At 42.1% G+C, this 21236-nt stretch overlaps 1 protein-coding gene across 3 annotated transcripts in view; it reads right to left on the bottom strand.

The window, feature by feature from the left end:
- Nucleotides 1–20980, bottom strand: part of grin3bb (glutamate receptor, ionotropic, N-methyl-D-aspartate 3Bb) — a 108005-nt gene extending 87025 nt beyond the window's left edge. For all 3 annotated transcript variants that reach the window (XR_006832106.1, XM_046301366.1, XM_046301367.1), the window contains exon 1: nt 20285–20980. Coding sequence is in view for 2 of the 3 variants with exons in the window: in XM_046301366.1 (XP_046157322.1) it covers nt 20285–20737 (453 nt within the window). In the remaining variant the exon portion in view is untranslated. The remainder of the gene's footprint in view (nt 1–20284) is intronic.
- Nucleotides 20981–21236: the final 256 nt, after the last annotated feature.

The raw sequence follows: 21236 nt of genomic DNA, 5'->3' as shown, positions 1-21236 counted from the left end.
GGTCTTCTAAGAGTAATGATAGGTCAATAACCATGCTCCATGAATCAGAAATAACACAGAGGGGCCTGACAGCCGACACAGCGGAAATGTACTGTTTATGCTCACTCACTAGGCCATATTGGGGGTCATTCTACAGTCTGACCTGTCATTTTTTTCCTTGCATTTGTTCATGTGGTTGTAATCTAATAGCGTCTTTGTGATCTATGCTGTCTTGGAAATGGTACCGAGGCGTTCTCTCAGCGAAGTTGTGAAATTAATAGACGATACAGTGATAACTTACTCTGTGATAATAATCATTTAAAAAAGGGAACATTGGAATATGGGAAAATCAAATATGCTTGTTTTGGACTGCGTTATACAGGTGCCGGAACTTAATTTGATCACCCTATTGCAGAAGAACTTTCAGGGAATTGCAGGAAATGTAAAACTTAGTAGTGCATTTGAGGTTTAAAAAGGCTTCTGAAGTTTGTAATCACTTTGAAATTTCTGACTTCATTTTCGCTTACGAAAAATGTATCAACCTCTACAAAAAAATGTTATCAAGGAAAAGCCCAACAACAGTCTTGCCCAAACAATACAGAGATTGGGTACGGTCTGCCTCTAGTGTAAAAAAAAAAAAAAACTTCACTAAACAAAAGCAAGCTGCATTTTTGAGCAACAACCAAAACCAACACTAGTTATTCCAGAACGTCCTTGGGAAATGATATGAATACATGCATAAGCCGCTCCCATGAATCTCTGTTTAGTTAGATCTGAGATAATACAGCCCTAAGAACAACAAATGGGAGTATAGAGTTTTTGCCAAACACCGGATCGCATTCCGATCACTATCACATCTACAACAACTAGGCTTGATTTCAAAGCCCTGATCCCAGTAAAAAAGGAACTTTCAGTACCATTCTCATAACCCTTACTCTGACATGTTAATTCAAATTAGTTCAAGTTGCCTCTTTTTTGTTTTAATGATTTATTACAAGCCAAACAACTTTTATGGGTCTTATATTCAAACTCTTACTGCAATGCAGAAAATGTAATCACCAAAAATAGAATGTCTTTAAGTGTTACAAATACCCTGCCAAGAGACTCTTAAGGTGTCAGTATGTTTAAGTTCGGTTGAACCAAACAACTGTGGTCACATACTCCCATACTTGAGAAAAAACGGCAATAGTACTGTTTGTCCATTTTGAGACATTGTAGCCAGTATACACTTCCTCAAAATAGTCAGAATTCATCAAAAATAACTCAAGAAATCTGTCATTAATTTTGTACATTTTGCTTGGTTGCGCAATTTTGCATCTGACTAGGATGTTTGGTACAGTATTTCTTAAGTGAAAAAATGTGTATTAGGACGAGTCGTCTCTCGTTGAATGACCACCGGCACTTCATTAAAGAATCCCTACTGTTGACCAATCACCGACAAGGGGGCGTAGACTTCGGTTACCAACTCGCTTACCGACTTGCCTCGATTAAAAAAAAAGTAAAATTTGTGCTGAAAAATCCCTTCCCAAAGTCCAAAATGAACAAAAACGTCACCAAATGTTTACATAATATATGCACAAACTGTTCCAAACTGTTTCGGCTGGGAAGCATGTGGACATCTTTAGCACACCATCTCACAGCCCTCAGAGACACAAACGATGTAACTTTCTAACTTCTGTAGGAGGCTCTTCACACCTTGCCCTCTAAATACACCTCTGATGTCTTCAACCAGGATCTCAGCGATCACTGCCCCATTGCCTGCGTGTGTAATGGGTCCGCGATCAAACAACCAGCCCTCATCACTGTCAAATGCTCCCTAAAACACTTCTGCGAGCAGGCCTTTCTAATCAACCTGGTCCGGGTATCCTGGAAGGATATTGGCATCATCCCGTCAGTCGAGGATGCCTGGTTGCTCTTTAAAAGTAATTTCCTCACCATCTTAAATAAGCATGCCCCTTTCACAAATTGTAGAACTAAGAACAGATATAGCCCTTGGTTCACTCCAGACCTGACTGCCCTCGACCAGCACGAAAACTACACTAGTATTGAATAGTCCCTGCGATATGCAACTTTTCAGGGAAGTCAGGAACCAATACACACAGTCAGTCAGGAAAGCAAAGGCTAGTTTTTTCAAACAGAAATTTGCATCCTTTAGCTCTAACTCCAAAACATTTTGGGACACTGTAAAGTCTATGGAGAATAAGAGCACCTCCTCCCAGCAGCCCACTGTACTGAGCCTAGGTAACACTGTCACCACCGATAAATCCACGTTAATCGAGAATTTCAATAAGCATTTCTCTACGGCTGGCCATGCTATCCTGCTGGCTACCCCAACCCCGGCCAACAGCACCCCCGCAGTTACTTTCCCAAGCCTCCCCAGCTTCTCCTTCATCCAAATCTAGACAGCAGATGTTCTGAAAGAGCTGCAAAACCTGGACCCGTACAAATCAGCTGGGAAAGACAATCTGGACGCTCTCTTTCTAAAATTATCCGCTGCTATTGTTGCAACCCCTATTACCAGTCTGTTCAACCTCTCTTTCATATCGTCAGAGATCCCCAAAGATTGGAAAGCTGCCGCGGTCATCCCCCTCTGTTACAGACCTATATCCATCCTGACCTGCCTTTCTAAAGTCTTCAAAAGACAAGTAAGTAAACAGATCACTGACAATTTTGAATCCCACCGTACCTTCTGCTGTGCAATCTGGTTTCCGAGCTGGTCACGGGTGCACCTCAGCCACGCTCAAGGTACTAAACGATATCATAACCGCCATCAATAATGGACGGTATTGGCTTTTTACCCGGTCAATCACCGCATTCTTATCGGCAGACTCAACAGCCTTGATTTCTCAAATGACTGCCTTGCCTGGTTCACCAATTACTTCTCAGACAGAGGTCAGTGTGTCAAATCGGAGGGCCTATTGTCCGTACCTCTGGCAGTCTCTATGGGGGTACCACAGGGTTCAATTCTCGGGCAGACTCTTTTCTCTGTAAATATCAACGATGTCGCTCTTGCTGCGGGTGATTCCCTGATCCACCTCTACGCAGATGACACCATTCTGTACACTTCTGGCCATTAATAATAATAATAATAATATATGCCATTTAGCAGACGCTTTTATCCAAAGCGACTTACAGTCATGTGTGCATACATTCTACGTATGGGTGGTCCCGGGACCTCTTTGGACACAGTGTTTACTAATCTCCAAACGAGCTTCAATGCCATACAACACTCCTTCCGTGACCACCAACTGCTCTGAAACACTAGTAAAACCAAATGCATGCTTTTCAACCGTTTGCTGCCCGCAACCGCCAGCCTGACCAGCATCACTACTCTGGACGGTTCTGACTTAGAATATGTGGACAACTACAAATACCTAGGTGTCTGGTTAGACTGTAAACTCTCCTTCCAGACTCATATTAAACATCTTCAATCCAAAATTAAATCTAGAATCGGCCTCCTATTTCGAAACACAGCCTCCTTCACTCACGCCACCAAACATACCCTCGTAAAACTGAGTAACCTACCGATCCTCGACTTCGGCGATGTCATTTACAAAATAGCTTCCAATACTCTACTCAGCAAACTGGATGCAGTCTATCACAGTGCCATCCGTTTTGTCACCAAAGCCCCATATACCACCCACCACTGCGACTTGTATGCTCCAGTCGGCTGACCCTCGCTACATATTCGTCGCCAGATCCACTGGTTCCAGGTCATCTATACATTTATGCTAGGTAAAGCTCCGCCTTATCTCAGCTCACTGGTCACAATAACAACACCCACCCGTAGCACGCGCTCCAGCAGGTATATCTCACTGGTCATTCCCAAAGCCAACACCTCTTTTGACCGCCTTTCCTTATAGTTCTCTGCTGCCAATGACTGGAATGAATTGCAAAAATCACTGAAGCTGGAGACTTCTATTTCTCTCACTTACTTTAAACATCCGGTATCAGAGCAGCTAACCGATCGCTGCAGCTGTGCATAGTCCATTTGTAAATAGCCCATCCAATCTACCTACCTCATTACCATATTGTTTTTGTTTACTTTTCTGCTCTTTTGCACACCAGTATTTCTACTTGCACATCATCATCTGCTCATCTATCACTCCAGTGATAATTTGCTAAATTATAATTACTTTGCTACTATGGTCTATTTATTACCTTACCTTCTAACGCCATTTGCACACACTGTATAGACAGTCATGGCCAAAAGTTTTGAGAATTACACAAATATTAATTTCCATAAAGTTTGCTGCTTCAGTGTCTAGATATTTTTGTCAGATGTTACTATGGAATACTGAAGTATAATCACAAGCATTTCATAAGTGTCAAAGGCTTTTATTGAGAATTACATGAAGTTGATGCAAAGAGTCAATATTTGCAGTGTTGACCCTTCTTTTTCAAGACCTCTGCAATCTGCCCTGGCATGCTGTCAATTAACTTCTTGGCCACATCCTGTCTGATGGCAGCCCATTCTTGCATAATCAATGCTTGGAGTTTGTCAGAATTTGTTGGTTTTTGTTTGTCCACCCGCCTCTTGAGGATTGACCACAAGCTCTCAATGGGATTAAGGTCTGTAGAGTTTCCTGGCCATGGACCCAAAATATTGATGTTTTGTACCCCGAGCCACTTATTTATCACTTTTGCCATATGGCAAGGTGCTCCATCATGCTGGAAAAGACATTGTTCGTCACCAAACTGTTCCTGCATGGTTGGGAGAAGTTGCTCTCGGAGGATGTGTTGGTAACATTCTTTATTCATGGCTGTGTTCAAAGACAAAATTCTGAGTGCGCCCCCTCCCTTGGCTGAGAAGCAACCCCACACATGAATGGTCTCAGGATGCTTTACTGTTGGCATGACACAGGACTGATGGTAGCACTCACATTGTCTTCTCCGGACAAGCTTTTTTTCCGGATGCCCCAAACAATCGGAAAGGGGATTCATCAGAGAAAATGACTTTACCCCAGTCCTCAGCAGTCCAATCCCTGTACCATTTGTAGAATATCAGTCTGTCCCTGACGTTTTTCCTGGAGGGAAGTGGCTTCTTTGCTGCCCTTCTTGACACCAGGCCATCCTCCAAAAGTCTTTGCCTCACTGTGTGTGGAGATGCGCTCACACCTGCCTTCTGCCATTCCTGAGCAAGCTGTGTTCTGTTGGTGCCCCGATCCCGCAGCTGAATGAACTTTAGGAGACGGTCCTAGAGCTTGCTGGACTTTCTTGGGCACCCTGAAGCCTTCTTCACAACAATTGAACCGCTCTCCTTGAAGTTCTTGATGATCCGATAAATGGTTGATTTGGGTGCAATCTTACTGGCAGCAATATTCTTGCCTGTGAAGCTCTTTTTGTGCAAAGCAATTGATGACAGCACGTGTTTCTTGCAGGTAACCATGATTGACAGAGGAAGAACAATGATTACAAGCACCGCCCTCCTTTTGAAGCTTCTAGTCTGTTATTCGAACTCAATCAGCATGACAGAGTGATCTCCAGCCTTGTCCTTGTCAACACTCCCACCTGTGTTAACGAGAGAATCACTGACATGATTTCAGCTGGTCCTTTTGTGGCAGGGCTGAAATGCAGGGGAAATGTTTTTTTGTGGATTCAGTTCATTTGCATGGCAAAGAGGGACTTTGCAATGAATTGCAATTCATCTGATCACTCTTCATAACATTCTGGAGTATATGCAAATTGCCATCATACAAACTGAGGCAGCAGACTTTGTGAAAATTAATATTTGTGTCTTAATTTTTTCTATTGTGTTATTGACTCTATGCTTGTTTATTCCATGTGTAACTCAGTGTTGTTGTTTGTGTCACACTGCTTTGCTTTATCTTGGCAGGTCGCAGTTGTAAATGAGAACTTGTTCTCAACTAGCCTACCTGGTTAAATAAAGTTGAAATAAAATAAAAAATCCAGACAGCTGATGTTCTGAAAGAGCTGCAAAATCTGGATTCCTACAAATCAGCTGGGCTAGACAATCTGGACCCTCTTTTTCTAAAATTATCCACAGAAATTGACACAACCCCTATTACTAGCCTATTCAACCTCTCTTTCGTATCATCTGAGATCCCCAAAGATTGGAAAGCTTCCGCGGTTATCCCCCTCTTCAAAGGGGGAGACACTCTAGACACAGACTGTTATAGACCTATTTCCATCCTGCCCTGCCTTTCTACAATCTTTGAAAGCCAAGTTAACAAACAGATCACGACCATTTCAAATCCCACCGTATCTTCTTCACTATGCAATCTGGTGTCCGAGCTGGTCATGGGTGCACCTCAGCCACGCTCAAAGTCCTAAACGATATCATAACCGCCATCAATAAAAGACAGTACTGTGCAGCCGTCTTCATCGACCTGGCCAGGGCTTTCGACTCTGTCAATCACCGCATTCTTATTGGTAGGTGTGTGCCTTTCCAAACCATGTCCAATTAATTGAATTTGCCACAGGTGGACTCCAATCAAGTTGTAGAAACATCTCAAGGAGGATCAATGGAAACAGGATGCACCTGAGCTCAACTTCGTGTCTCATAGCAAAGGGTCTGAATACTTATATAAATAAGGTATTTTTGTTTTCAATATTTAATAAATTGGCAAAAATTTCTAAAAACCTGTTTTAACTTTTTCATTATGGGGTATTGTGTGTAGATTTCTGAGGATTAAAAAATCATATTTTAGAATAAATCAAATCAAAATGTATATGTCACATGCGCCAAATACAACAAGTGAAATTTACCGTGAAATGCTTACTTACAAGCCCTTAATCAACAGTGCAGTTCAGGAAGGGTTAAGAAGATATTTACCAAGTAGACTCAAATAAAAAGTATCACAATAAGAATAATGAGGCTATATACAGGGGGCACCGGTACAGAGTCAGTGTGCGGAGGTACAGGCTAGTTGAGAAAATCTGTACATGTAGGTGGGGGCGAAGTGACTATGAATAGATAACAAACAAACCGCGAGGAGCAGCAATGTACAAAAGGGAGGGGGGTCAATGTAAATTTTCCGGTGGCGATTTTATTAATTGTTTAGCAGTCATATGGCTTGGGGGTAAAAGCTGTTGAGGAGCCTTTTGGTTCTAGACTTGGCTCTCTGGTACCGCTTGCCATGCGGTAGCAGAGAAAACAGTCTATAACTTGGGTGACTGGAGTCTCTGACATTTTTATGGGTTTTCCTCTGACACCACCTATTATATAGGTCCTGGATGGCAGGAAGCCTGGCCCCAGTGATGGACTGAGCAGTTGCCATACCAGGCGGTGATGCAACCTGTCAGGATGCTCTCGATGGTGCAGCTGTAGAACCTTTTGAGGATCTGGGGACCCATGCCAAATCTTTTTAGTCTCCTGAGAGGAAAAAGGTTTTGTTGAGCCCTCTTCACAACTGTCTTGGTATGTTTGGACCATGATAGTTCGTTGGTGGACACCAAGGAACTTGAAACTCTCAACCCGCTCCACTACAGCCTCGTCGATGTTAATGGGGGCCTGTTCTGACCACCTTTTCCTGTAGTCCACAATCAGCTCCTTTGTCTTGCCCACATTGAGGGAGAGTTTGTTGTCCTGGCACCACACTGCCAGTTCTCTGACCTCCTCCCTATAGGCCGACTCATCATTGACGGTGATCAGGCCTACCACTGTTGTGTCATCAGCAAACTTAATGATGGTGTTGGAGTCGTGTTTGGCCACGCAGTCCTGGGTGGACAGGTATCTTTGGTATCTTTTTAAAATAAATGTTTCTGTCTGCACTCGACTTTCTGGCGATGAAACAAATTTGAATCAAACAGCGGTCAGGAAAATGGATCCCTTCCGAGATCTTAGGAAAAGGGATCGCTACCTGGCCAAATTCCAAAGGATAAATCTACAACAAGATTATGGTTTTATTAACTGTAGAAACCAGGCAAGATACAAAATGGATAAGACCAAATCCCAACATTACATAGACACTGTTAATGTCAACTTACATCAGCCTTGTAAACTGTGGAACATTTTAAAGGACATTGGCTCAAACTCCCTATAAGGTAAAATCCTGTAGTATTGGCCTGGATATTGATGATGTTTTATGTTATGACCAGGCAAAAGTTGCATATTATTTTAACTTTTTTTAACCTCCTATAGCCTCATCTCTGGTTAAGAAGTTACCAACCTTCTCTGGACACCATGGCCAGTCTTTCATTAACAACTTTTACCATCACAAATGATTTGTTTGAGCTGTGCATGGGAACAGAGAACAAAGTCTCCAATCTACTATGCTTAACGAGCACAAACAAAGAAACTGGGCTGGATAACCTTCCTGCAAGATTCATAAAGGATAGTGCTTGTGTCACTGCTAAAATTGTATTGCATATTGTTAACCTTTCTATTAGTAGTGGTACATTTCCCAATTATCTCAAAACAGCCAGGGTGGTTCCTGAAACTACAGGCCTGTGTCGATCCTCAGCACCTTATCCAAAATTGTTGAGAGATTCGTTTTTAATCAACTTGAGGGATACTGAGCACAAATGTATTTATGAACTCAAATCTGTCTTTAGAACATCTCATTCCACTGATACTTGCCGTATCCACCTTTTTTGCCCACATCAAGCAGGAAAGTGAGATGGGGAACTATTCAGGTATGTTATACTTGCAGAAAGCTTTTGACATTGTGGAACATGATATTCTCCTGATGAAACTGAAATGCATGGGTCTAAATGGTATAGTAGTGAATTGGTTTAGGTCTTATCTGACCAACAGAACACAAGAATGTAAGGTTTGTGATGTTCTGTCAGAGGCCAAAGACATCCATTTTAGGGCCTCTCTTATTTGTTATACATGTTTATGATATGGCAGATGCAAACTCCTGCTTTATGCTGATGACTCAGCCATTCTGGTATCGGGGAAGGATACAGTTTACATCAAGGAGACCCTGAGTAAGGAATTACATTTTGTTGGAGATTGGTTGACTGACAACAAATTGTCGCTACATTTGTGAAATATTTTACAGATTTTTGTTTGGAACAAAACATAGATTACTTGGGTAAACTGTGCAGGCAAGGAGATTGAATCTAAAACAAGTGTAACTGATCTTGGTGTGTCCCTAGATCAATCCCTTTCTGGAGACCTGATTGCTGCTAAAATTCTTTATAAAATGGGGAACAAATTGATATTTTAACATCAAAATGAAGAAAACTGCTTGTCTCAACCTTGATTCAGTGTAATTTTGATTATGCCTGCTCTGCTTGGTATAGTAGGCTATCAAAAAAGCAGACAATTAGAATGCAGGTCATGCAAAATAATGTTATCAGGTATATGCTTTATGGCCCCCCCTAGGTCCCACATAGGGGTACAGGAATTCTGGGAGGTGGGCTTGTTACCTTTGGAGTCCAGAGTTGACCAACTTCAACTTAATCATATGTTTGACATCTTAAATGATTGTTCCCCAGGTTATATGAAAAACCATATAAACTAGAGCTGGTGTTATGTCTTGTAAAATCCCAAGCGTAAACAGTATTGCGAGGAGCACGTTTCTCTATACAGACATTTGTCTATGAAATAGCTTTAAAAAGCAGGCAAAGGTTTTCATTCAGACAAGGATGTCTAAGTAATAGAAACCCCTCCACTGCCCCTTGTGCCCCCTACCGCTGGTCAGGTGTATATATTTGAATGATAGGTATGATGCAACGAATAGATCGTTTTTTAAAGGTCGGAATTAATATGGTTGATTTTTAAGGTTAGGGTAAAGTGCAGTGAAGAGAGACACTTTTTAGGACGTCAATATAAATGAATGTATATATGGTTGTTTGTGATTTTGTCTTGCCTTTTAATCAATAATATCGAGGACCACTTTGGAAACAAGCTTTTTTAATGAATACTTTTAAGTGATATCCTCTAGGTCAACATTGTACATCTTGTTGTATATTTCTTTTACCCAAAATAAATTACATTCAAATTCAATATGTAGCTAGCTAAGGGGTTAGCTTCTTCCAAAATCAAGCTTTGCTTGGTAACAGCAGAGAATCCAATCCTGGATCAAGAGCCTTGCTGTCTAATATTTGTTTTGTGCGTGCAGCATTTTTGAGTTACTAACTGTCATTTCTACAAATTGTTTCAAAGGATCTTCTAATAGACTTAGCGAATCCAATGGAAGTTGTGCCTTCCTTGAAGATTACAATGTATTATTGCATTTCACACAGGGCTTTTCATAAACTGACTGATGTGGAGATAACTCAATCCATTCGTCACCAATATGTAGCACCCACCAGCACGCATCAAATTTGTGGGGGAATATACAGTTGAAGTCGGAGCTTTACATACACTTTAGCCGAGTACATTTAAACTCAGTTTTTCACAATTTCTGACATTTAATCCCAGAAACATTCCCTGTTTGAGGTCAGTTAGGATCACCACTTTATTTTAAGAATGTGAAATGTCAGAATAATAGTAAAGAGATCATGTTTCATAGACTTCAGGAAAGCATTTGATTCAATTTATATAATATAATATAATAATATATGCCATTTAGCAGACGCTTTTATCCAAAGCGACTTACAGTCATGTGTGCATACATTCTACGTATGGGTGGTCCCGGGAATCGAACCCACTACCCTGGCGTTACAAGCGCCATGCTCTACCAACTGAGCTACAGAAGGACCACAAAAAATTTGGCACGAAGGTCTTTTTTTATAAACTAATAGATGATGTTATTAAATCAATGTACAATAAAAACAAATGTGCGGTTAAAATTGGCAACAAACAAACAGACTTCTCTCAGGGACGTGGAGTGAAACAGGGCTGCTCAACAAATCCAATATTTTTTAACATCTACATTTGCCAAAACGGAATAATCTGCAGAACCTGGTCTCACCCTACACAATACTGAAATTAAGCATCTGCTGTACGCAGATGACCTGGTGCTGCTGTCTCCCACTAAGGAGGAGTTACAGCAGGACCTAGATCATCTGCACAGGTTCTGTCAGACCTGGGATATAATGATGAATATAATGATAATCCAAAAAAGGTCCGGAAATCAGGATGACATATATAAAATATATTTGGACACAGTTCCATTAGAACACACAAGAAACGACACAAACATTTGGAGTCGGAATTATAAATGTATTTGTCTAAGGTGTAAATTCAGTTGTTTTTTAAAATTCCTGACATTTAATCCTAGTCAAAATTCCCTCTTAGGTCAGTTAGGATCACCAATTTATAGAGAAAATGATTTATTTCAGCTTTTATTTCTTTCATCACATTCCCAGTGGGTCAGAAGTTTACATAAACTCAATAAGTATTTGGTAGCATTGCCTTTAAATAGTTTAACTTGGGTCAAATGTTTTGGGTAGCCTTCCACAAGCTTCCCACAATAAGTTGGGTGAATTTTGGCACATTCCTCCTGACAGAGCTGGTGTAACTGAGTTAGGTTTGTAGGCCTCCTTGCTTGCACACACTTTTTCAGTTCTGCCCACAAATGTTCTATAGGACTGAGGTCAGGGCTTTGTGATGGCCACTCCAATACCTTGACTTTGTTGTCCTTAAGCCATTTTGCCACAACTTTGGAAGTATGCTTGGGGTCATTGTCTATTTGGAAGACCCATTTGCGACCAAGCTCTTCCTGACTGATGTCTTGAGATGTTGCTTCAATATATCCACATAATTGTTCTTTCTCGTGATGCCATCTATTTTGTGAAGTGCACGTGTCCCTCCTGCAGCAAAGCACCCCCACAACATGATGCTGCCACTCCTGTGCTTCATGGTTGGATGGTGTTCTTCGGCTTGCAAGCCTCCCCCTTTTTCCTCCAAACATAACGATGGTCATTATGGCCAAACAGTTCCATTTTTGTTTCATCAGGACATTTCTCCAAAAATGTGCAGTTGCAAACCGTAGTCTGGCTTTTTTATGGCGGTTTTGGAGCGATGGCTTCTTCCTTGCTGAGCGGCCTTTCATGTTATGTCGATATACGACTTGTTTTACTGTGGATATAGATACTTTTGTACTCGTTTCCTCCAGCATCTTCACAAGGTCCTTTGCTGTTGTTCGATTCTCACTTTCACACCAAAGTACATTCTTCTCTAGTAGACAGAACGCATCTCCTTCCTGAGCGTTATGACGGCTGCGTGGTCCCATTGTGTATATACTTGCCTACTATTGTTTGTACAGATGAACATGGTACCTTCAGGTGTTTGGAAATTGCTCCTAAGGATGAACCAGACTCGTAGAGGTCTACAATTCTTATTCTGAGGTCTTAGCTGAATTCTTTTGATTTTCCCATTATGTCAATCAAAGAGGCACTGACTTTGAAGGTAGGCCTTGAAATACATCCACAGGTACACCTCCAATTGACTCAAATTATGTAAATTAGCCTATCAGACGCTTTTAAAGCCATGACATCATTTTCTGGAACTTTCCAAGCTGTTTAAAGGCACAGTCAACTTAATGTATGTAAACTTCTGACCCACTGGAATTGAAACACATTGAGTTATAAGTGAAATAATCTGTCTGTAAACAATTGTTGGAAAAATTACTTGTGTCATGCACCAAGTAGATGTCCTAACGGACTTGCCAAAACTATAGTTTGTTAACAAGAAACTGGTGGAGTGGTTGAAAAATTAGTCATAATGACTCCAACCTAAGTGTATGTAAACTTCCGACTTCTGTAGATAGCAAGTTCACCATGATGCCAACACATGTCATGAGATTATCAGAGATCACGCTTCTCAGTTTGACATCTCATCTAAAGTATAGGACCCTTTGCCGGGCAATGTCCCCATTACTGCCCTGGGGTAATGGGGGTCTCCATTTGAAGCAAAGGACAAGTGCCCTTCTTGGCCCCTCAAACACCTCTTCCAGCAGCAAACTGATTTTCCCAGCCAGTCTCCCCTGGGTCTGTAACCTTGTATTTAGCCAGATCCTAACACTGCCTATCACTCTCCCCCACCTGTGAGCAATTACCAGTTATCTCCCCCAGGTATTTCACACCTCTCCCTGCACAGCTAGGTGAAGCAGATTGGAGCTGTTTGGACAGGGCTGCAATGGTCACCTCTGAGTGGAGTAACAGTCTGCAATTAAGGTGAATCTATGTTTGCATGACAAAGAGAGAGAAAAGAGAGATATAAGTGAAACATATAAAGATTTCTATGAGGAACCGTATGTGTATTTATGTGCTTACTCCTGGGGGAAAGGGAGATGAAGCTACAGTATATGTCAGCATATTCTGAATCCCATTTCTCATGTTTGCCAACACCCATCTAGGGTCTGTTCAGCCTCTTAGTACTATCAGCAACTTATCTTATTGGTGAGGCAAAAATCAAACAGAAATAGGTCAAAGTTCAGATTCTGCCTGAAATAACAATGCGCCTCTGAAGATGAATAGAAGAATCTGGGGTGTCAAACCAGGTCCCTTCTCTTTAATAACCCTTGCTAGGCATTAGAGCATCAAATCGCCTATGATGACTCATGTCTAGTTCTGCAAGTGGAATAGTCTTGGGGAGGGGGAGTTTTAATCGTTGCGCTCCCTGCCTTTTGTCCCTTGAGCAGTAAACTGGACCTGCAGTATGAAAGGCAGGCCTCTATCTTTGGTGCTCAGGAGTCTACTGACTCAGACCTTTTCCCGCTAATGCACTGGGCCTGCCTTAACTTCGACCACTGCAAGCCGAGCTTCTGCTGCTGACAGCAAAGCTCGGATTGGGTAGTAAAGAAACACATTGACAAAAAATAGCTTTCACACCCGTACTTTTCCCCCTATTTAACAAAGCAGTCGAGAATCTCACTCAAGATAATCCTAATTAAATGTTATACTCAAGTAAGTTGCATAAGGAGGAAAGTTAACCTCTCTGAAAGTTGTGCCTTTTCCCTCTAATGTTGGGTTGGAGCAAGAGATCTATTTTAACCCTCAAGCCAAATCCATTTCTCTCCAATATGCATGTTTCCGCAAACGTATCTGTAAACATTTCTCTGGGACAGATGATTCATTAAATGTAATGACCTACTGAGAAAAAAGCCCAGCGCTGTACCACTGAGAAATAACATTCAATCAGATTCTAGCATTATCAAGAAAATTGCAGAATATTTCTGAGAATCAATCCACTTGGCCCGAATGAAGCAGCAAAAAGGCACCATGAAAGTTACTATCTAGAGAGTTCTCAAATGAGAACATGGTTTGATTACTTTTAAGGCTGTTTGCATTAGCGGTACATCACAGCTTGGTATTTTAATCTTAAAAGAAGGACTTGGTACCTACTGTGTGGGTGTATTAGCGTAATCACTATGCAGTATTACCAAATCATTTATTACCAACATATAAAACTGGCAACGTTAATTGCCTGTCACACTCACTGCGACCATTTTCATTGAGCAAATAATTAGGGGTTTAGCTCTAGTCAAGAGCATCCACAATCATATATGCTTGCCATAAGAAATACCACTACTAATAAACACACTCAAACAACAGCAAATTTTCAAAACAGATTACAGGGGTTTGATATCGATTCAACTGTCAAAGCTTCAAAATAGGCTGCCTCTCACATCTTAAGTGATGATCTGTTCTTTTATACACACAATTGCATTACAAGTGCAGTCGGCGAACTCGCCCGGGAAAGCAAAATATGACAACCTCAGTTTGCAAGACCTCACCATGCTTGTTAAAGCAAACACTTCACCAGAACAGCAGGGACCATCTTTCAGCTCATTCCCCTCCCAGAGCCCGTAGTTCTATCTCAGTGTCTGATCTAAAGTAGACTCGGCTCTAGGCACTAATATGCATCTCAAAGGAGCTTGAAGAAGGCCAATCCCCCATTTTCTAAGGCATTGTGTTCTACAAGCCTTCTCTGTTACTCATGTTCATTAATTTTTTTTGGAGGGGGGGGTTACACAACATGCGCCATAGTGCAGACCAATGAGAGCTTTTAGACTGATTGGCAGACTGAAGAAGGCTAGGGAAAGGGACTTCATTGTGTTTGTGAGATTTCCATCTCAGCTCTGCCCCATGCATGTGATGCCATTCCCATATGCCACAATCCCACTTTTCACAGGATGAAAAGGCTATTTGTGTCGCCTTTATATTGTGTGAAACACCACATTGTATAAAACACTGAACGCAGTATATGACCTACATAAAACTGACGTGTAGACATTGAATACATTACATCCTTCCACAGGGATCGTTCCTTTTCTCAAAGTCGGTTTGGAAGCAGAGTAAGACATCAAAAGGCCATGTCATAAACCCGACATTACATTACTTATTCCTTTCCTTTTAGATCCCAGTGAAGCAAGGGGATTCATCAGGACCTCATATAACCCCACACGTAGGACTTTCATTAACAGAACATGACTCCAGCGATAATATTAATGGCAGTTCATGGCAAATTCCTGAACATGCAGTGATTTACTGGGAGGTTGGCTCGTTGGTTAACCATGACTGTCCACTGCTGTGTGTCATGGCATCGTGAAATTGTTGTCATGAATAATTCTGACAGGTTTCATCTGCTGCGGATCATAGCATAATGAGGTGTAACTGAGGAAGTCAAGTGGCTTGGTACAAAACAGTCCAGGTGGGTGGTGTGTTTGCCTCCCATCTCTTTCCCCATTCTGCCCAGTGATAATTTCACAGTCAGTTAAGGAACCCTCCAAAGCCATTTTAATGGGCAGACATTAAACAAGACAAATGTATGCACTTTTTCCTGCCCACCCTAAGATTTACAGTGTGCGATTTCCTCCCCCCCCCCCCCTTTTAATTTGTTAAAGTACCTTGTGTTGTAAGCCGTCTGAAACTGGACAGGTCTGCCAAGTTCAATAGTTCACAGACACACTGACGTAGTAACTATGCACATGTCAGGACAGGCGCATCAACAGCTGAAAGACAAGTGCACACAATCACGTGGCCTACAACCACATCAACAGAAGACTTAAAACACACTGCACATCTTAGAAAGACTAACTGACAAACACAAACGGACAAGTCACGGAGACATACAGCTAAAGGTGTTTTTTTCGAGAACCTAAAGCGGCTTTCCCACCTCTCCTTTATCTGCATTGATATGAAGACACAGGATGGAGGACACCTACTGCCCATATGCGTACACAGCTGTCCAGCTCTTTCAGATTATTGCCAGTAAGTAAAGGGATGTGCCCTGAGACAAATGAGAGAGACAGACAGACAGAGTGAGAGAACAACCACAGGGAGAACCACAGCTAGAGACTCCAGCTGAAACTGCCAAAGTGAGCACTCTGACACATCATACTAAGGCAGGCTGCTTGACTGGGGTGGCTCAGCTGGTGCTGTGAAACTGTGACTATGACTAATCCAGTCTCCTAAACCTGGGACAGGTGCATTAGACCCAGCATAGCATGACAGGCAGGGTAATAGCTGACCTGAAAGGTCAGAAAGAACGGCCAGTGCCCAGGCAAACCCCTGTCGTCTCATGTAGTGCTGATCAAACTGCAGGCCTCTCTCTGAAAGCCATGACAGGGATGGAGGTTGTAATACTGTAGGATGCCCCATTAGCCATAGTTGTGATCTTGGTTTTGATGGCAAAATGGAAAGGGGCCGTGGAATACAAAATGAGACAAGAGTACAAGTTTTCAATCGGCGTACGGATACTGTGACTGCACTTCCCACCTCTCTCTCACTCGCTCTCTCTGATTTTAGGCACAGCTCTCCCCAAGTGTACCGAGCCTGCAGTGCTCAAAAGGAATCTTCCAGCTGGCTATGTTTTTTAAGATGTTCACGTCGCCTCCCTTGCATGCCAAGGGAAATAGCAATACCAAATCCAATGACACTGTGAAATCATACGTCTTTTGAGAGACATTTTGAATGAAAGATGGTGAAATGCTCTCAAGTACACGGCCTTGTCCATTACCAACAAGGTGAATGAGCAATGTCATGGTCCCTATGGAAGTTACCGATCTGCATAATTTTGAGGGAAATCATTGCAGAGCTAATTTACCATGAAAGTCACGTTGCTTCACATCGCTCTAAAGTCACTGACGTTATCTAATATACAGATGGAAGTGTGTGTGTGTGTGTGTGTGTGTGTGTGTGTGTGTGTGTGTGTGTGTGTGTGTGTGTGTGTGTGTGTGTAAAGCAGTCATTGTCATAGGTAATAATGTAAAGAACATGACAACTGAAAGGCACAAATAATATGAACTCAGGATGATGCCTCTTGTGATTCAATAATATACTGATTAGCTGTAGCTCATTCCATGTCACCAAGAAGGCTCAGATAGGTCAAATCAATCATTTTTCAACTACTAACTACTTTTTAGCTATTTTGCAACTGCTTAGCATGTCAGCTAACCCTTCCCCTAAAGGCAACAGCATGCTTCAGTTCAGCTGGCGGCTAGCCGAAGTCGGCTGGCCGAAGTCGGCTAGGCGAACCGAACGAGTGTGCTCAAATACTTCCGTAAAAGACATTCGCTTGAAAAACGAGACAAAAGCAGAAACGGTACTGGTTGTCCATTTTGAGACGCCATAGCCAGTATACACTTACTAAAAGTATGACTTTATCTAAGATATCTGAAAAAATCTGTCATTCATTTTGCCGTTTTGCCGAGGAGATCTTAGTCGCTCAATTTTACACTTTAATAAAGCTGTTTGGTGCAGTATTTCTCAATAAAAAAAAAATGAAAATTAGTAATATATGCCATTTAGCAGACGCTTTTATCCAAAGCGACTTACAGTCATGTGTGCATACATTCTACGTATGGGTGGTCCCGGGGATCGAACCCACTACCCTGGCGTTACAAGCACCATGCTCTACCAACTGAGCTACAGTCATCTCTCGTTGAATGACAACAAAGACTTTATTGAAGAATCTCTACTGCTGACCAATTACTGACAGAGGCGGAGACTTTGGCTCCGAACTTAAGTTTGCCTCTAGAAAAACTGTTGTGTGCCAGAACAGCTGTAAAAAACCTTCACCGAAGTCCAGAACAAACAAAAACATCTCAAAATGTTGTCACAATATATGCACAAACTCTTAAGAATTGTTTTGGCAGGGAAGCATGTGAAGGCCTTAACCCTAACCTTAATCTTTTTAGCTAACCCTAACCTTAAACTAACGTTAGCTAGCCACCTAGCTAGAATTTGTAACAAACGTTTAGCATATTCGTAATATCTAGTACGTTTGGCAAAATATAAACGCAACAATTTCAAAGATGTTACTGATTTACAGTTCATATGAGGAAATCAGTCAATTGAAATAAATTCATTAGGCCCTAATCTATGGATGACTAGGAATACAGATAAGCATCTGTTGGTCACAGATGCCTTTAAAAAAAAGTAGCGGCGTGGATCAGAAAACCAGTCGGTATCTTATGTGACCCCCATGCAGCGGGACACATCTTCTTTGCATAGAATTTATCAGCCTGTTGATTGTGGCCTGTGGAATGTTGTCCCACTCCTATTCAATGGCTGTGCGAAGTTGCTAGATATTGGCGGGAACTGGAACACGCTGTTGTACACGTCAATCCAGAACATTCTAAACATGCTCAATGGGTGACATGTCTGGTGAGTATGCAGGCCATGGAAGAACTGGGACATTTTCAGCTTCCAGGAATTGTGTACAGATCCTTGCGACATGGGACCGTGCATTATCATGCTGAAACATGAGCTGATGGTGGCGGATGAATGGCACAACAACAATTGGTCTCAGGATCTCATCCCGTTATCTCGGTGCATTCAAATTTCCATCAATAAAATAGAATTGTGTTCCTTGTCCGTAGCTTATGCCTGCCCATACCATAACCCCAACGCCACCATGGTGCACTCTGTTCACAATGTTGACATCAGCAAGCCGCTCACCCACACAACGCCATACACGCTGTCTGCTATCTACCTGGTACAGTTGAAACTGGGATTCATCCATGAACAGCACTCTTCTCCAGCGTGCCAGTGGCCATCGAAGGTGAGCATTTGCCCACTATAGTCGGTTATGACGCCAAACTGCAATCAGGTCAAGACCCTGGTGAGGATGACGAGCACGCAGATGAGCTTCCCTGAGACGGTTTCTGACTATTTGTGCAAAAAACTATTTGGTTGTGCAAACCAGCAGTTTCATCAGCTGTCCGGGTGGCTGGTCTCAGACAATCCTGCAGGTTAAAATGGCAAATGTGGAGGTCTTGGGCTGGCGTGGTTACACACGGTCTGTGGTCGTGAGGCTGGTTGGACATACTGACAATTTCTCTAAAACAACATTGGAGGCGGCCTATGGTAGAGAAATTAACATTAAATTATCTGGCAACAGCTCTGGTGGAGATTCCTAGAGTCAGCATGCCAAGTACACACTCCCTCAAAACTTGAAACATCTGTGGCATTGTGTTGTGTGACAAAACATCACATTGCTGGCCTTTTATTGTCCCCAGCACAAGGTGCAACTGTGTAATGATCATACCGTTTAATCAGCTTCTTGATATGCTACACCTGTCAGGTAGATGGATTATCTTGGCAAAGGAGAATTGCTAACATAATTTGAGAGAAATAACATTTTCGTGCATATGGAACATTTCTGGGATCTTTTTTTCAGCTCATGAACCAAGGGAGCAACACTTAACATGTTGCCTTTATATTTTTGTTCAGTTTAATACGAATTGTAATTCGTAACATATCATACGAAATGGGTGATGGACATCCACAAATTAATACATAGCCTACCATACAAAACCTAACATATCATACTAAATTAGATGTTTTGGATTTATGTATAGAGTAATATGAAATGCTCTGAGACCAGGTTGCAGCACCACACTATGGCCCTAAAGCAAACATACACATTGACAATGTATTCCGCTAAATGAGAAATTAATAGATCAGGTCGAATGGAAAGTCTGATGGAAATCATTTTTGGAGAAACAACCAGTGCGCTCTCGCGCAGCGTGTTACCGAGGTAAACCTTGTACGTGATCAGGTCAAAAATGGCACCCTTTTAATAAAATATCCATTGAAAACAAAATATCAGGTTCGCAGGGTAAATGTCATAATATTACAAGGACCAAAACCCGGACACTGGGGGTAAAAATAGAAAAGGGCAACAGTTGGGAGAGGCAAAAGAGTGGCCATAAGACTACACTGCCACTATATTCATGTGCTCTTTTCACAATATATGTCCACAAATGTTTTATATACGCTTTATCTCCACAAAACCCTGTTAACTGCACATTCACCCCCTTTGGTTTCGATTGGGTTTATGGAAAAAGCAGCGTGACACTTTTGGCCACAGTGGCGCACCATAACGCACAGGCATCTGAATAGCTTAAGTTTACTGCGGCGGTACAAACCATTTACCTGAAAACAAACACTGTAAAGACTACTTCAGCTGTGACATAACTGAATGTAAATGTGTTACCTGTGTTTTCAGAGGCTCTCCGTGTTCAATGATGCTTATAAAAGGGATTTCCAAAAAAGAAGCCATAAATTCCACTTGTACGATCTCTTCCTGGGTCTGGGGGAAGGCGAGAACAGCGGAGACCCCCTGAACAACGATAGCCTGACAAACACACCTGAAAAGGGACTCCGGATCTCCGTTGGCCGGCTCTCGAGGAACCACTTCCAGGCTCAGGTTGTAAGGTAGAAAGTTGTCCCCAGTTTGAACGAGACCGGTGAGGGCGCGGTTCAAGGCAGCCTGCACTCTGGCCGGCTGGCGGGTGGGCAGAAGGGCACCAAGGCGCACGGTGTGTCCTATCTGCGCCAGAATGTGGCACGGCTGGGGATGGAGGTGACAAGGGTCGATGAAGAACTGTAGAATAACTTGGAATCCGAAGTAAAAGTATGCCAAGAATCTTGAGAAGATTAAATTCATCCTGCTGCGCTCTCAAACTGAATGAGATATTGTCAGAAGATAGCATTGCTTGCCTTGTTTCTTTCTTCCCTTTTCTTTGACGTAAGGTCCTTTTTTCGACGATTATATTACCTGTGATCTACAGTTGGAGTTACAGTGAGAATGTGTGACTAGGAGAAGGGGAGGGGGTGCACGATGTAAAGGCGGAGATGCCGCTGGATTGTCATCGTCGGAGAACACTAGCGGAGCAGCAGTCGTGAGGCGGGAGTATTGGACCCCGTATTGACAAATGAACGGACACCTGCGTGTTGCCAACATGAAAATAATGATAAAATGTGTTTATTTGGAACTTGCACTTTTTAAATTTACTTGATTTAGCAAAAAAAAGTTACAACACGTCCTTAAATAGCCTAACTCTCAAATAATTTTTGAACGTTATAATAGCCTTTGAAAAATGTTTGGGGTGGCATTCATTGATTAAATCTCAACCTAAAAAAAACTGTTCCTTTCAATTCCAAAT

Source organism: Oncorhynchus gorbuscha, linkage group LG15 (genome assembly GCF_021184085.1).
Source record: "Oncorhynchus gorbuscha isolate QuinsamMale2020 ecotype Even-year linkage group LG15, OgorEven_v1.0, whole genome shotgun sequence".
In the NCBI taxonomy this organism is placed as follows: domain Eukaryota; kingdom Metazoa; phylum Chordata; class Actinopteri; order Salmoniformes; family Salmonidae; genus Oncorhynchus; species Oncorhynchus gorbuscha.
Note: the sequence above shows the minus strand (reverse complement) of the source record. Positions and strands in the feature narration are given on the sequence as shown.